At 42.2% G+C, this 16572-nt stretch overlaps 2 protein-coding genes across 7 annotated transcripts in view; both read left to right on the top strand.

Annotated features, from left to right (window-relative positions):
- Window positions 1-295: 295 nt before the first annotated feature.
- Window positions 296-4011, top strand: uchl3 (ubiquitin carboxyl-terminal esterase L3 (ubiquitin thiolesterase)). The gene is made up of 9 exons (XM_035175409.2): window positions 296-449; window positions 644-655; window positions 1768-1896; window positions 2028-2184; window positions 2286-2371; window positions 2759-2806; window positions 2914-2989; window positions 3110-3168; window positions 3269-4011. The coding sequence occupies exons 1-9, from the start codon at window positions 408-410 to the stop codon at window positions 3356-3358; spliced, it is 699 nt and encodes a 232-aa protein (XP_035031300.1). The 5' UTR covers window positions 296-407; the 3' UTR covers window positions 3359-4011.
- Window positions 4012-5316: 1305 nt separating this feature from the next.
- The window catches only part of lmo7a (LIM domain 7a), a 49844-nt gene continuing 38588 nt past the window's right edge, over window positions 5317-16572 (top strand). For 2 of the 6 annotated variants that reach the window (XM_047342738.1, XM_047342737.1), the window contains exons 1-3: window positions 5317-6064; window positions 12343-12413; window positions 14588-14657. In XM_047342738.1, coding sequence (XP_047198694.1) covers window positions 5996-6064; window positions 12343-12413; window positions 14588-14657 — 210 coding nt within the window. In that variant the 5' untranslated portion in view covers window positions 5317-5995. The remainder of the gene's footprint in view (window positions 6065-12342; window positions 12414-14587; window positions 14658-16572) is intronic. The other 4 variants (XM_047342741.1, XM_047342739.1, XM_047342736.1 and 1 more) reach the window with 3 other exon arrangements.

Below are 16572 nucleotides of genomic sequence, written 5' to 3'. Positions count from 1 at the left end.
TATTTATATTGGACACGTAAACGTAATAATATTCTGGGAAATAAACAACTACAGCTGCTGTGAATGTCTCTCTGAAACACGCCCATGACCCTGGAATGATCCACTGTTGCGCTCATATTGTGGCTACTACATTAAAATATATCCATCTTGTTGATAAATACCCATAGTCTGTCTATTGAGAATATATGAAAATGATCAATAAATATATTCACAATGTATTTTTGTGTCGTAGAGCTCTGGCTGAGATGTATTTATAGTTTATGAATAACCGAACACCCCCGCGTTTCCCCTGAATGTCAGAGTGCGCTCTCCAGACGCGGAAGTGATTCGCAGCTGTCAAACAGATTTCTGTAAACTCGAATCAGCTCTCAACCGGAAAGATTCAAAACACTCGACCTCGCCTCAACATGGACTGTCCACGATGGCTGCCTCTGGAGTCCAACCCAGAAGTTAGTGCTGTTCATGTTTCTATTTACTGTCTATTTCTAGCGAAGTCATTCATTGGCATGCATGTGAGCGCCGCCGGCTAACTGATGCTAGCACCGAGAACAAAGCTACAGCCCGGCGCGGCGGCTCCGTTCTGCACTAACAGCAGTTTTACTCACGTCGTTTATCCTTTTGTGTGTTTTGTTTCTCTTGCCAGGTCATGACGAAGGTGAGTGGTTTCCTCTGAGTGACTCTGACCCCAGATGCCACTGAATGATCGGCGGTAACGAGACGCACGGACTGGGGGCACAGGGCCTCCACAGCAGCGATGCTACCTCCAGTGTAACATCAAATATTGATGCAGTAATGTGCAGCTGTCTGGTTATAGCAGGAGTCACAGGCCGTGGAGAGTTTGAGCAGGATGCACTTGCAGCACACTGGGATTTCAAAATGTCAGGAACTAGTAGATTACAGTATTCTGCAAATGATGTATAAAGTTCAGATGAAAAGTTTGCCTTGCAACATCCAGAAAAGATATAACTTAAAAGGGACAGACATCTTTAAAAAGGAACAGAGATTCAGAACCCAATTGATGGAACGTTGCCTTACAGTGAAAGGAATCAGTTTATGGAACAATCTCGACAAAGAAACCAAAGAATTTAAAACCATCATTATATTTAATAAAAAAACAACAACAATTAAAGCCGGTATGTTGAGGAAATACTATGAAATATGTTAATTCAGTTTTAATTAAGTAAATTAGTTTTTTTTTTTGTGTCAGGTGAATCATCTTGTGAGCTTCTTTGAATGGTATAAAATGAATTGTAACTTAGAAACTAATAGAGGTTGATTTGGCCTGCAGCTATTTACATTTTTTGTTTTGTTGTTTTTGCTTTGTTAATTAATGTCTCGTGAAAGAGGGCCAGATTATAAAAGATTATTATTCTTTCTGCTCAGGCGAATTCCTTTACACTGTCAAAGGTTAGTTTACACTTACAAAGGTTGCACAGCTCCCACTGTGTCCGTGTTTAATTGCAAGCGCAGCTTATCTGTCATAAAGAACAAACACTGGGTAATATATTTCAATGCAACAGAAGGAAATAAACCAAGATGTTCTTGCTGTAGAAAAGATAAGACTTTATTAGTGTGACTAATTTATGGCAAGGGTAAAAGATAAAAAATACTAAAGTTAATATCGTAGTATTTGTATTTTGGGCTTAGTTTATCAGTAATCATAAATTATATACAACTTTACTTTATATTGAACTTGTCTGGATGATTTTGATAGGTTAGCTTCATGTCTTTTGTGTGCATATAAATTTACTCTCTCCTCTCATGCAGTTCGTTAACTGTCTGGGTATGAAGCCAACTTGGCAATTTGGAGATGTGTATGGATTAGATCCAGAGCTCCTCAGCATGGTGCCAAGACCTGTGTGTGCAGTGCTGCTCCTCTTCCCAGTGACAGAGAAGGTACTGTAAATTTATTCCAGCAACATGTTTTGGTGTATGATTAACTGTCGATGTCTGTGCATGTGGTTGCACAGGGTTCCGTTTATGCCATATGAAACAATGTTCAGCAAACATTTCTCCTATCTCTCCAGTACGAGGCCTTCAAGCAAGAAGAGGAAGAGAAACTGAAGGATCAGCGACAGGAGATCTCTCCCGATGTCTTCTTCATTAAGCAGACCATCGGAAATGCCTGTGGAACAATAGGGTTAATTCATGCAGTGGCAAACAACAAGCAACACCTGGAATTTGGTGAGTAGTTATTTTATTCGCGTCGTACAGGGTGGTAGAGATGAGATCTTTCCAGCTGTATGATTAGCGAGTTGATCGTGTCTGTTGTTCCTTCTCCTCAGAGTCTGATTCTCCTCTTAAGAAGTTTCTTGAAAAAACCTCTACAATGACCCCAAAGGAAAGGGCTGCATTCCTGGAAAAAGACGAGGTAGGAAAATGCTGAGGAACAAATATTTTCTCAAGGATGGCACGATGAAGTGGTCAGAGAGACACATGAGTGAAAGACTATACTAAGTTTTTGGATTTGTTTGGTCACATAAAAGAATTAAGGGTTTGCAGTTCTGCAATATTTGTCAGTCACTAAGGGAACAGCAAACACAATGGTTTAGAGATGATGGAGAAAGATTATCTAAGTTTCCAGTAATTCCCTTTTTATAATGTTATGACACAAGGCCTCAATCATTATCCAACAGAAAAATAAGAATGTGTAACAGCTGCATAGACTTGTTTTCCTTAATGGCTGCAAAAAAATTTGCCGGCTCAAATATTTAGGAGAAAATTGCCATAAAGCTAATTTTCCTACTTCTTGTTTCAGAGTATACGTGTTACCCACGAGTCGAGTGCACAAGAGGGACAGACTGAGGTTTGTACGAGTTTGAGATTTTCTGTTTTTTTCTCAGGTCGCTTCTCTCAGATGTTTTCTGTTGAACTTTACTACTTAATGTAAAAGTTTGTTTTTGTCTGTCGTAGGCTCCAAGCTTAGATGAGAAAGTGAATCTGCATTTTATAGCGTTGGTGAATGTCGGAGGACAGTTATATGAACTGGGTGAGTTCACCACGAGTGAAGTATTTGTGTTTTTGACAGTTTATTACTTTGATTCAACATTTAAACTTAAAACAATGAAAACTCTTGATGAAGTGAAATGTTGTTGTTTTTTATACCCAGATGGCCGGAAGCCTTTCCCCATAATCCACAGTAAAACTTCAGAAGACACTTTCCTCGAGGTACGACATCCCAAAATACAACACACATGCCTACGTAAAAATATCTGTTTACTCCGACTTTCACCTCATCACTTTCCTCTTGTGTTCAATTGCACTGCAGGACGCTGTAGAGGTTTGTAAGGTCTTCATGGCTCGGGACCCGCAGGAGGTTCGTTTCACCATCATTGCCCTTTCCAAAGATTCTTACTGAGGAAACTTCCCCATGACCGGAGAAAACAAAGAAAACATTACTGCCAAACATTCTCAAGTGCTGACTTTATTGGAAAATGCAATTTTTTTTTTTTTCAAAGTACTTCAGAAAGTGATGTGGGGAAAATGATAAAAATGTCAGGGATATCATTCTAAAGTAATATTGTTGTCAATAATTAGCTGGGCGTTAATCGTAACTGAAAGAGAATTTGGTAATTCTTGCCAAGAGGAAAATCTTCACTGCTGAAACATTTCTAACTGCAATACAGACGACAGCTGCACTTAACTGACACTGCACTTAAGTGTGTTTACTTGGCATGCTTGGCTCTCAATGGAAAACACAAACTGTAACACTTCTTTTTTTTACTCTGGATTCAAACATACTAAATGTAGTGATTTGGTTGTGATCATAAATCGAACCACGTGTTCAAAAACACCTGAAGAGATATATTTTGCAAGGCTTTAGTTTCAGTCATGGCTTAAAGCTGTTTTCTGTTTTTAATGGTCTCATGAAAAGGTAAAAAAACCCCAGAAAGAATGTCCCTGACATGTGTGGCTCACTCTAACAGACTGTACATCTGAGTGTTGGGTGCCTACATTTTTGTAATAAGAATTAGAAAGTCTGTCAAATAAAAGGCACATTTATTAAACGTTTCTTTCATTGACCTTTTTATGTGACTCTTGGCTCTTTAAAAATATCCATCCGTTTAAGTTTTTTCTGTGAATTAGATTTTGACAGGTTTATAGTCAGATGTATAACTGGAATAGACATACCAGACCTGTAAGAGCCTGATGAAATTTTTTTAAATATCTTGGCACACTCCATTGGGAATGAACCTGTTCATTTTTCCCAGTATGCCAATATTTATTAACCGACTTAATCCATAAAATTAAAGACTGGTAAATATTTTGTTTTTTTTGTTTTTTTTTAATAAACTGCATTTACAGTTCTTTATGCTACCAGACTCAGGAGCCCAACATCATCATATAAGTACCTGTATGATGTACAGGCAGCTTTAGTGCTGAGGTTTTCATTCTGATTATATATCTAGATTTGTAAATGACAGATACTTTAACAGATACCTGTGCTCTTGTCTTTCATGTGTGTTGGGTTAAATTCTGTTGAACAGGTTCTCAATAGTAATATAACTAAAGTCCAATGTATATCAATATAATGTGAATGCATTGTGCAATCACAGCGAGGAGCTCTAACAGAAATGATCTACAGATTTATAAAATGTTTTGCTGTTTATCGAGTGTTTGTCATTCTCTGCTCATGAAGAAGAGTTTAAAACCACAACCCTCACTCATTAGCAAAAATCTGTCTTAAAACTTAAAATAAATAATAATGTGATATTTATTGTGATAATCAACGATATTAGGACTGATATGAAAATGAATATCTTGATACAGTCTTTGCCATATCGTCCAGCCTTATTTGGCATAAAGCCTCCTTTCTCTTTGGTTTATTAGTCTATACAGTATTGTACAGAAGTTGTTATATACATATAAGTAACATTTTAATATTGCTGGTCAAGGCTGAGCTCATTTTAACTACTAATATACCACTGAGGAATTTAAATCAATGCATGTACCTTTTTTTTTTTAAGGTGATCATTGGTTTTGGATGGAAAATTTGAGTCTGCAAAGTAACTACAACGGTCAAATAAATGTAGCACAGCACCAAGACCTCGCAGAAAGTACCGTAGCCTTGTTGAGTACATGTATATTGTTACTAACCATCAATGCTCTTAATCGCATGACGCGTAACGTCAGTTTAGTTTTCAGGCTCTCCAATGCACCCTGGCCACCGCTGCGTGGCGCTACAGGAAAGATATTTGAGGAGCGAAGAGCCCTCTTTCAGTAGGAAAGTTTGTCGAGACTCTTGGAAACTTTGTGGCATCCATGTGTTTAGTGGTCAGCAGACTTGAAGTAGTTTATAAGTCATTCTGAGGAGCTGTGTTGTAGTCTGAGGACATTCTGTGTTGCTGCTTGTTGTTCGGGGAATAGAATCCCACTGTTGAGCATCTCGCCTGTTGTCCGTGGAGGCGGTGAAAACCCTGGAATCGGATGAAATCCTCCAGGAGAGGTGGAAATAACAAGCCTGTGTTCAGCTGTGGGCCCGCGGGTGGTCCTCGGACCCCACTTTGGGAAACCGTCCACCCCACCGCAGCCCCCAGCTCTTGCAGCTCTTAAACCTCCACGAAGTTAAGGAGGACATTTCCTGTCCGTGCAGCCGAGGTGAGGTGAGCCAGCCCCGGGTCCACTCTGACCACTCCACCCGTGCGTAAAAGGTGGAGGACGCCGAGCGCAGCGCAGGTGTGACGGATGCAAGGAGCGGGTAGGTAGGCGGGTGCCGCCCGGTGAAGAAGAAGGGAGTGCATGACTGTTACCATCTTGCATTCATCCCTTTGATGAGCTGGTGCAAGTGAACAATAGGAGGCATATTTTCATGAATGAGGAGTGTGATGACTAAAAGTTCACCTGCGCTCTCGTGTGTCTGCGCTAAAGAGGAGTTTTTTTTTTTAAAGTGGCTTCATTAGTGTCCGCCTGTTTGAAACTCGCCCTCATTCATGTCATCGGGCCATTAGGAGCAGAATTGGCCCCGACGGTGCAGCTCGGATAATCAGTTTCTGTGATGGAGTGGCGTGAGCAGTCCTCTGTCGGCTGCGACGAAGCCTTCTCAGAGGCGCAGAGATGGATTGAGGTGAGTGCAAACACATTTCAAAACCATGCAAGATGACATCAAGATGAGATAAAGCTGCTGATCCCTTTAGGAATTCCGTTTTTTGTGCTACTTTTGTGTTGATTCTTGATTTAGAGGCTTCAATTAAAGGGTAATCGTGAAATCCCTGGTGTCACCCTTGAAGAAGTTTTGTACCTTCAGTTCATCCCAGATTGAGTTATTTGAAGGTATGGCTGTAAACCGATCAGCTTCCTCAGCTTCTTGCCCCCAGGCTCCAGATAATAGCAGCCTGCATGGACCATTAGATGTCTGGAGGCATGTGTCGCCTTCAACCTCTCCTCTTTGGGAGGTGGTGAGACCAGTCTTCTCTGTTTTGCCACTACTAGAAATCAGTTGGCGTCTCCTTCTTATCTTCTCTGGATCTCTCTTCGGAAGACAGACTCCATTCATCATTACTGTTCATTGACAGATCTTGCCCGGACCTGCTCATCACTACATGTCCCTGAGGCTTTCAGGCTCCAGTTGCAATAGCGAAGGAACATAAACCCATCAGTTAAGAGAAACTGCTTTGAATGACGCAAGATGGGACTGTACGCACGCATTCATAAAATGATGGGACTTTCACATGGTTTCTGATGAATAGATTAAACGTTTGTGAGTGCGGTTTAAGATGTCAGAGAAGAGCAGAAAACTTAAGTAGACCCACGCTGTGGCGTACATGATGTTCCTGGAAAATGTGTCATTTGCAGAATAAAGGATTCAACAGGTGATTCATCCTCTGTGGCAAAATACTTTATTTTTATGGACGTCATGTGCCCACTTCTCTAACACGGTAATCAAAATGAGAAATGGCAAGCAACTCGCAAAAAAAAAAAAATGATTCACCAGCTCTTTCAATAGCAGCCCCTTTTATTTCTCCAAAGTCAAATTATCCAAAGTTTCCATGCAGCCTTCAGCCAGACTCTCACTCTTTTCTCTTCTCTTTACAAGCGGGTCAGAATTATGTTTCCTCATCTCACAAATTCTCTTCCCAGCAGGGCGGCGCGGAGCTGCTGCATGGCTGTAACTAAACAAATATTGTTCTAATTTCATGAGGGGTGAATCTGAATGCTTTCGATGTGACATCAGTGTCTCTGCACGCTCGCACACTGGTCCATTGTAGTGGCTCAGCTCTCAGACATGTGGTGGGGGCATAATCTGAGGCCCCCGGGTGTGTGGCGATTGTGGGAGAGTGAGGAGAGCTGAACGAGCTGAGCAGGTAAAGGTGTGGAGCTGTTGTATTTACAGGGAATGCATGAGAGGCCTGACATGGAGGAAACACGGGGGCAATCTGCTCTGGCACAGTTCCCCTTCAAAGACAGAGCTCTGTGGCTTTTTGTGGATTCTGTCACTGACTGATTAACAAGCCGCTCGGCCTCGCAGCACTTTAAACAGTGGCATGTGTGCGTGGTGAGGCTGCCGCTGTTAAAAGCTAAACGAAATGGTCTGGAAGCCTGTCACATGGACACATTCCTGCATTAGCCGCCGTGGCCGTGAACGCAGCCCCCCCTCAGAGCCGATGGGCTGCGCTCCGCGACCACAGGGCCTATGGTGGAAGAACAGAGGTCCTTGTTAATGTAACACAGAGGCCTTAAGTGTGGCTGTTATGACAAGCAGGAACAAGTGGCGGTGGTAATGCCGCTCACAGGTCACAGGATCCTATGGCGGCAGTCCGTCAACACAAACATGTGGCGTTATGAGTGAAAGCTAAATTAGTTTGCCATCAGTGATCTAATGATTACAGGTTGCTTGGATGTGAGTGTTTGTTTCAGTATCAACAAGCACAGGCAACATTGTCAGACACATCATACCAGTTCTATCTGTTCTGGTCTGCGATGGGCACGACTTTGTTTTCTCCATTCATCGAGGTGTTGCCCAGAATACTTGGAATACCTCCTTTTAAACAGGTTTTTAAGGCAGAGCTTCATTCCAGCAATCGATCTGGTCTCAGGTTGTAATCTGTATTTAAGGTGTCAGCTCTAGTTTTGATTCCTGCTCCCCTGTCTTTGCTTGAAAAAGGACCATATTGTGTTTCTCACATTCTCTGGAACAAAGCAGCCAATCCCAGGTAACACGATCCTGTGTATTTCTTTAGATTTGATAGTCATGTAACACGGGAGATTGATAGATAGATAGGTGTTAATTTTCATTTGCACAGGAACAAGACAGCATGGGTACATTGGAAATCTAGTGTGTGGCACAAAGAATCTGCTTTCATAAGAAAAACATGGAATTTATAAACTTCAGCTGATGCTTATTTAAAAAAAAAAAAACAGAGACCAATGTGCTCCAAATTTACAAGTTACATTATTTTTGAGAATATTTTTATCTTCAAATTTTCGATTTACCAAGACATACATTGATAAAACAGTATACACTATAAACAGTGATATATACAGTATATGAAAATGTATGTTCAATCCTGTGGTATCAAAATTCTGTCCATTTCCATTTACTGGGTGGCAGCAAATACAAAATGCCAGAGATGGATATCCATCTCAAAACCTCAAAATAAAACCATCTGCATGGACAGAGGCCACAAGAGGTGAGTTAGAAAAGAAAAAAGAAGCCAACACCAATAAATTTGCACTCGCATGTAAAAAAAAAGACAGAATTTTCCATCCACAACCTCTCTCCTTTCTTTTAATTTTCTACCCTTCCACTCTGGTCCTGCAGCCAGTAGCCAGGAACTGCTTTCCACGACCCACGTCACAGTGTTCTTTTTTGTGCCAGGAGCTTTTGATAGGACAAAGAATTCATCACGTCACTGTGGCACTGCACATTCTGTGTTTTCATTTCAACTGTTTTCACAGGGAGCAATTAGAAACCAGGCCACATGCATTCAGTCACACACACATGAAGCAGGACCTCACACGAAAGGCCGAGTTACATGTCAGTGTAACTGTTATTTTGATATGCTGATTATTTTTTTTTGTACTAATGGCCTCCCCGGTGTTATATTTGTCTTGAGCGAGAACCCTGGAATAGTTGGATGACGTCCCTGTCGGCCTCCGACGACCCATGCTCCCCGTCCTCCGCAGAAGGAACAAAGAATTTTAGCAAACAATTATTTGGGCTGGGTGGTGGTGGTGGTGGTTGTGTTGGGGGGGGGCTGCATCCGCACAAACCTTGAATACTGATTTGCCTCAGTGCCCGGCATGAATAAACAATAGCTGTGGTCACGGTCCCTGTTGATTCCTCTGATTATTTGTGTTCCCCCAAGTTACCTTTCTTGGTTCACTGCAAATATAAGAATTGATTTCACAGATGTATCAGAGCACTTGGAGAGCCAGCAATGAACTCCGAGGTCCCGCGTTTCGATCATTTAACGTGAGGGGGTGGGTCATCATGAGACTCCACGCGTTCAGCCGCACATTCTTGAGGGGAGCGAGCGAGGGTGGTTGATTTTTGCAGGAAGGCAATCTGTGTTTTTGAAATCTCTGCCCCTGCCTTAAATCGCCCCCTTGTTCAATTGGAGCAGCAGTGTGTTGCTGCAGATTAGAGTCGTTATTCCACATGGCAGATTCAGCAGAGGGGAGAGAGAGGGCGAGACAGGGCCGGGTCTGAGGGGGAGTTAATACCCCTAATGTCCAGGATGGAGACTAGAGAAGTGTTCTGCTACAGCCAGCTTAGTGCCAGCTCGGGTCCCGCCTCACACACTTGGACGAGGAGATATTATCTTAATTAACCCATTCATTCTGTTTGGGTGATGTAGCTTCGACAAGAAAAAGACATAAAAGCAACAAACACCTTTTATAAGCGTCACTGAAAGAGGGAATTACACTTATTGTTGTGCCCTTTCCATCTGTATTGTTCGTTTGCGTGCATGTGAATCCAAGCTGGTGCCCCCACATACATAGAACAGTAGGGGTCAGGATTTCATATGTCAACTGCAGCGTCTGACTGGCTGTACACCGCACTGTAAAGTTTGCTGTGTGAGTCTTAGTGTGTCTGTCTGTGTTATTTGTGTCTGGTTTTGTTTTTTACTCAACGAAGGAGAAGTTGGCGAAGACCTTTTGTGTGTTTAGTAAACAACAAAAAAAAAAAAGTTTTTCCCAATAGCAGCTTAATCACATTGTGCATTGTGTTGTAGCTGCAAACAGCCGCTGTGTCAAAGCTTTAATCTCATTCATCTATTACAACATGGTCTAATTCTCTTGGAATGATGGGTATTTGAGGCCTTGCCCATCTCGGGTTACCCAGGGTGTGTTCTCAGGTGTACGTTTCTTTAAAAAATAATAATAGTGTCTTCCCCTTTAATCTGTCCGATTGCTCCAGTTTCTCCCGTCCTCCTCAGCGTGACGGCCTGTACTTAGCTGGGCCAACAAGTGCTCCAGTTTTTTGTCCTTTATCCTTGAAAGGAAAACAGGGACAAAAGGACAAAACCCTAGACCCAAGGCACATTTTACCAATTTGGTTGGCACAACCAGTCCAACTTGTTTGGCTGTTTGTGCGTCTGTCTGTGTGTATGTACTTAAGCTGATGACAGCTGTCCTACCTTACTATATTCCTGCAGTGTAATCTGTTTGCTCATCTGTTTTCTTGGTTGTATAAATTATCCAATTCAGATTTTAAACCAAACACCATATAATAGTGTTTTTCACATCATAGTTACTCATCTATTTATGCATATAACACCACTTTGTTTTGAGTATTATCAAAATAATACACATTAGAGCCTGACTTAGTTATCATTTGGCCGATATGAGGCTTTCACAGATGTCGTACTAACGTTTATGTTTGCCGATATGCGTCAATACGAAAACTTTAATTTTAGAGAGTAAACATTTCAGATGTGCATTAATGTTAACATTTTATATAAAAAGATGTTTATTTTTCCATACTTCCAGTTCTTTATTTTCTTTGTATTTGTGTTTTCTTTTGTATTTTTGTATTTGTAAATAGTACGCGGTAAACTGTAAAATATCAAGCCTCGATGACATCATCTTTGTCATGAAGGTTTGATAACAGCGTCCGAGGAATCATTTCAGTCTTTTTAATACATATATCAGCGGATATGTTAGTGTGGGAAATGTTCTACTCCCTAATGTCGGTCTCAGCATTGGCCCCCAAAAATCCATATATTGGTCAGGCTCTAATAAACATCCTCAGACAGCAACTAGTGCAGAACCTAATGCTGCAGCAAAACACGATGACATAGTGGCTGCTCGTGTAGTCACAACTTCTGCTGAGTTCTCAGCCCAGTTTGTTTGTTTGACACTTTGCATAGTTTAGCAGACATCAGAGAAATGTAGTTTGGCCACGGGCCGAGAAACAAGTTGTTAGTGTTTGGAATGCGTTAAAGAATGTTTTTAAAACCTTTTTCTAGACAATGCAAGATGGGGTGTTATGGAACGTATTTGATATTTACTCATGAAGTACAGCACTTACTATGCAGAAATTGTTTGCATCCATTTGTAATTATCAAAACTATACACATCCAGATGCAGAACATTTTGTAATATTACAAATAGAGAAGATCGTGCAGAACTTGTAGAAGTAGACTCTAACTCTGTATTGTATCTGTTTGTGTTGGATTCAGTAGCTCAGGTGCTGATTGGTGAAGCAGTTGATTGTGGAAACATTCTTAACCAAACAAAACAGGAAGCTCTGTTAAGGAGCGGCCATCAACACGAACATAATGGGCCAACAACCTGCAGATTTACATGAAAATGAAAATACGCAACTATTATTGTCTTTAAGTGGAAACACAGATTGTCGATATTAAGTTGTACAGACAAGTGTTACGTTAACATTCGTGTACTGTAGATACCCATGTTTTAAGTTTGTGTACCTGCACCTCATGCAGTGTGTGTGTATGTTTGCCTCCATAGTGGCTCTAAGTGTTCCTGCAGTGGTGGTTTGAGATCATGGGAAAGGCATGAGGCTATAACCCAGCGTTGTGCTCCTCCAGATGCTGCCATAGCCTTGCGGCTTGGGCACGCTGGCTCCAGCACAGTTTTAGCACCGCTATTCCCGTTAACCAGTGGTTTTAGCGTTAAAGTGAGAAGAATCAAACCTCTGCAGGAATCCAGGAGAAATACCTGAAGGTCTGCGCTTTAACTCTGTTCCTGAGCCACTGTAGGAACGCAGGAGGAAATACCTCTTACTTCCTCTCCTACTGTTCTCAACATCCTACCTTTCTTCTCCAGCCTCCCTGCCACACCACACACACACACACACCCAAACCCCCGCCTCCTCTCCTCACCCAACCCTTCTTGCTGTTTTCCTCACTGTTTTTGTATCCGTTTTCTTTCCAGGCAGTGACCAAGAAAACATTCGGGAGCAACGACTTCCGATCAGCACTGGAGAATGGAGTTCTGCTGTGTGAGTAAGTACTCTGCTTTTACCAGGCGCCTCTCTTAAGCCACTCATTCATATGGAAGCCCTCTGCTCTCCTCCAGGTCTGCGCTCCGACGTAAGTGTTACTGATATTTCCCAGGCAGACCCCTCGCCGGGCGCTGTTTGTTTGTCGGCCACATGAAGTGAGCCACTGTTTCGGCACAATAGAGCTTGTATTATGTAGTTATTTGATCTTTCCAGTGTCAGATCTGCCCTCTGTGGTCTTGTCTGAGAATATAAAGTGTGATCTATTCCAGGAGGAGCCATGTTGTCTGTTTAGCAGATGTTACAGATCTGTGGACGGGCAGATTGCCATCCTTGCTTTAATGAGAACTGTGAAAAGCTGTGTCGTGAATGGGAAGCCTCCAGCCAGAAACCACATCGGAGAGCCGGGGCACCCTGCTTTCTCATTACCCATGGGTGCATCAAGAGTTTTGATGAGTTGGAGGAACAAATTTATCTCCGCAGAATTGGCTTTCACATTGATGCTCTTCTGAGAGTTGTGGAGTTGTGGCTTCCCTCAGATCGGGGATGTGTGAGAGCGAAGTTTAGCATCAATGTCCTTTTGTGCAGTTGTGTGTGTGGGCAGCACTAGACGGACACAGTGATGGGATTTGCACGAATCAGCAGGAAGCTGTAATTGCCGGCTGCCCATGCAGAATCTTCCAAACCTCTATTGGCATCGGTTCAAAGATGAAGCCCCCTCGTTCTGCTGATTTGAGCCTGGCTCCGCTGTTTGTTCCCTCTCAGAGAACAACAGAGACACTTTCGTTCACAGGGCTGTCCATGTTTTCTCAGCGGGAGCAAGAGGAAGACGGCGATTAAATCACTTTCACAGAAGGAAATCAGCCTCTGTTCCCATTGTGTTGTGGTTAACCTGTCACAACTACTTGGAAAGTAATCTTTAGTGGGGATTGCCCAGATGATTATGTCCCACTTGGCCACTTACCTCCTTACAGAGTGTGTTATTTGATGAAATTATGATTTCTGTTGTGACTGACCCAAATACCTTGTGCATTCTTGCTTCATGTCCTCCCCTTGTAAAGTATTACATCGCCCTGTTCCAACTGCTTCTATCCCTGCTGAGACGGCTGCAAACAAAAACCTGCTTTAACAAATTATTTCGCCTCACGTTGAACTTTTAAGTTTCAAAAAGCAAGCAAATGGTGCTAAAGTTTCACCTTTTTGTCTCGTTACAGATTGTGATTTCACACACAAAACACAAATGATCAACCTATAGAATATATTGCATTGTTACACAGTGGATTTAACCATTCAGCAGAATATGAAATAGTCCCTTTAACTTTGAGCAGCCACATCTTTCGATGCTGTTGGCATATTGGTGCATCTGTCATGTTTATAACATTGTGTCAGGAGCCAATATGTATATATGAAAAAATGTTATGACTTGAGTCAGAACTGAAACTATGAATCAACAGAACATTAATCTGGAATCTATTTTGATCATAAATTAATTAATAAATGATGAATAAGAATATTTTTATATATTGGACTATTCCAGCTATTGATCACTTGTTTCTCATATCATATTAAAGTATATTCAGTATTTGTAGGTTTTTGATGGCGTCTTAAGCTCTGTATTTATATATATTCTATATTTTCACTGTTTGTTATGTAATTAATCATTAAAATAATAATAATAAAGATAAAAAATAAATGCAGCCTTATTCTGAGGATGTTTTGTTACTCATTATATGCCTTGTATTTGTAATTAAGAATTTGGTCAGTGCAGTATTACTGCTATTACTTAAGTAGAAGATTATGGACATTTTTACCACTTTAGCTAAACAAACCAATTCAGTACCATTTTGATCGCATTGCCCTTTAAAAAAATAATCCCCACTCTTCTTCTGGGATGATATGTGGTTATTCATGGTTTGTTTGGGGCCGTTTCAATGGAAGAGGGTATGTCTTAGGAGCAGAGGGACCCAGTGTGTTTACATCGCGGTGCGGCACAGACCATTTACTAAACTGGAGCCAGGTGGCCACCATTAAACCCACTCGTAAACACACAACACCAAGGTTTTGCAACATCTTTTTTTGTTCAGTCCTCACTAGTTAGACCAGTCTAGCCAATTGCCAGTGGCTTTCACTTACAACCCTTCCTCTCCATAATGTTGTGTCTCCTTCTTCTGCTCACAGTCTGATCAACAAAATCAGGCCTGGTGTCGTCAAGAGGGTTAACAGGCTGCCCACGCCGATCGCTGGACTGGTAAGACTTTTAAAATGTTTATTCAGCCTAAATTTGAGTCACGGGATGTTGCGTATATTTATTTTAAAAGATATTTTTACACTAGTTTTCTTCATGCACAGTTCTATCTCCTATTATTGGTGTTTTCCCATGTTCAGGTGATGACGTAGCGTGTTAAGATGTGATAGGAGGCGGTGAAAGATGCAGCGGTCGAGCTGACTTGTGACAGGTCTGAGGCACAGCTGCCAGTGAGCGAGGGGTGTCTGCCTCAGTGGCTCGTCGCTCCGCATATCCATCCGCACTAATAAGTTCAGTGAACGTGCGGCTTGAAAGGCCACCGCCGACATTTCAGTGAACCCTAAACATGATGTCTGCCCCGCTTTAGGCTGCGTTCAATCATAACTACGAGAAGAAGAACTATAGAACCGGAAAGAAATCTTTATACTGGTATGATAATTGAGTTTATGATTGACTGATGGGAAGTCAGAAGAGTTTGGTTCATGCCATTAGGTGTTATTGAATCAGCTTTCTCTCCCTGGCTCTGTCTTGTGGCTCAGCCGGTTGTGGCCACGGTGACTAGGTCATAATGTATGTTTTGGGAGTGTCAACATACAAGTTCTGTGGAAGTAGAGGGTTGAAAGTCGTACCTTTAACCCATCCCTCACAAAGCTCTCTCTCTTGTGGGAGTAATTGAGTCCAGCTGTCTGGAGGAATTATGGAGAACCCCAACCCTAACCCGGCCAGTGTGTGTTGGTGGGATCAGTAACGCTCAACATGTTTGGCAGGACAATGACAAGCTGGCAGTGGACGAAACGGCCTGGCACTTGTAAACAGTAAACATAGTATTTCCAGCACCAAACACTGCACCAGCATATCTGTGTTATGACACAAATCATGTTTCCTGGCAGTTTGTTTTGGACGGCTTGATAATCTAACAGGCCGGGCACCTGCTGAGGTAATGAGGTAAAGTATCTCCTCCAGTAGCACTGGTGTGGTATTTCCGAGGCTTGGACATAAACCTTAAACCACTTGATCATAAATTCTCCCGCAAATGTGAAGGCTGCTGGTTGGCCCTGCGGCGATCAGTTACTGCCAACCACACGGCGAGTAGCAGAGCGCTCTCCAAACAAACATTACTCACTCTCGCTCCGCTGTGAGAATCAGCTTTTCTCCCAAAGTATTAAAGCTGTGTTGTTGTAGACTTCTCCGTCCTCTATCTCTCATCTCTGTAAATACAGACGAGGAGGGAAGAATTTAGCCGCGCTCTCTCTCAAATTCCAAAGTAAATCAACAAGTTAATGAATATCTTAAGACATTTATCCCCACGTAATGCAGGTTATTGCTATAGGGTTTGTCTCAATGTACACATGCTACCTGTCTCCACTGGGCTTTACCGGAGATTCTTCTTGTATTCTGAGCTTCCAAAAAAGGCCAATGTAAGAAAAAGGACTGTTCCAGATAATAGAGAACGACTGTAATCACCTTGCAAACACCTCGTTTAACAATCAGATATGAATGTTTTTCACTCTCATAATAGTTTTTGAGAGATTTCAGCTCCCACACCAAGTTTCAGCTCGGTCAGGATAAAGGGCCCAGTGAGGGAAAGAGGGGAACGAAACGGAAATCTCTGGTTTTGTGGAATATTTAGCAACACTGGCTCCAGACCCGGCCCTTTTCTTTGGCTTCACTTGCGTCCAAGGGAATGTTTCCCATGTCAGCAGACTTCTCTGCCTGTTGTTGATCACGCTGAGCTGTGGGTTTGAGTCATGGTTCGGGCCCGGTTCTGCTGGGCAGGAAGCCGGCACATGAGTGGGGGCCTGGATTCGAGGAGCGACTGGGCTTCAGTCAAAGATGACTCCATCTGACGCTGCGTGCCGTAAATAGACCGTAATGGAGATAGTGCTGGATGTTCCCACATATCAACTCCTTGGTGAGT

Source organism: Hippoglossus stenolepis, chromosome 13 (assembly GCF_022539355.2).
Source record: "Hippoglossus stenolepis isolate QCI-W04-F060 chromosome 13, HSTE1.2, whole genome shotgun sequence".
Taxonomy (NCBI): Eukaryota; Metazoa; Chordata; class Actinopteri; order Pleuronectiformes; family Pleuronectidae; genus Hippoglossus; species Hippoglossus stenolepis.
Note: the sequence above shows the minus strand (reverse complement) of the source record. Positions and strands in the feature narration are given on the sequence as shown.

What these genes read in the sequence shown, in the direction of transcription:
- uchl3 (XM_035175409.2), top strand. Translation starts at nt 408, where the DNA reads ATGGACTGTCCACGATGGCTGCCTCTGGAGTCCAACCCAGAA. An exon ending in AGGACAGTTATATGAACTGG is followed by an intron (nt 2,990 to 3,109) that starts GTGAGTTCACCA and finishes TTTTATACCCAG; the next exon opens with ATGGCCGGAAGCCTTTCCCC. An exon ending in CAGAAGACACTTTCCTCGAG is followed by an intron (nt 3,169 to 3,268) that starts GTACGACATCCC and finishes ATTGCACTGCAG; the next exon opens with GACGCTGTAGAGGTTTGTAA.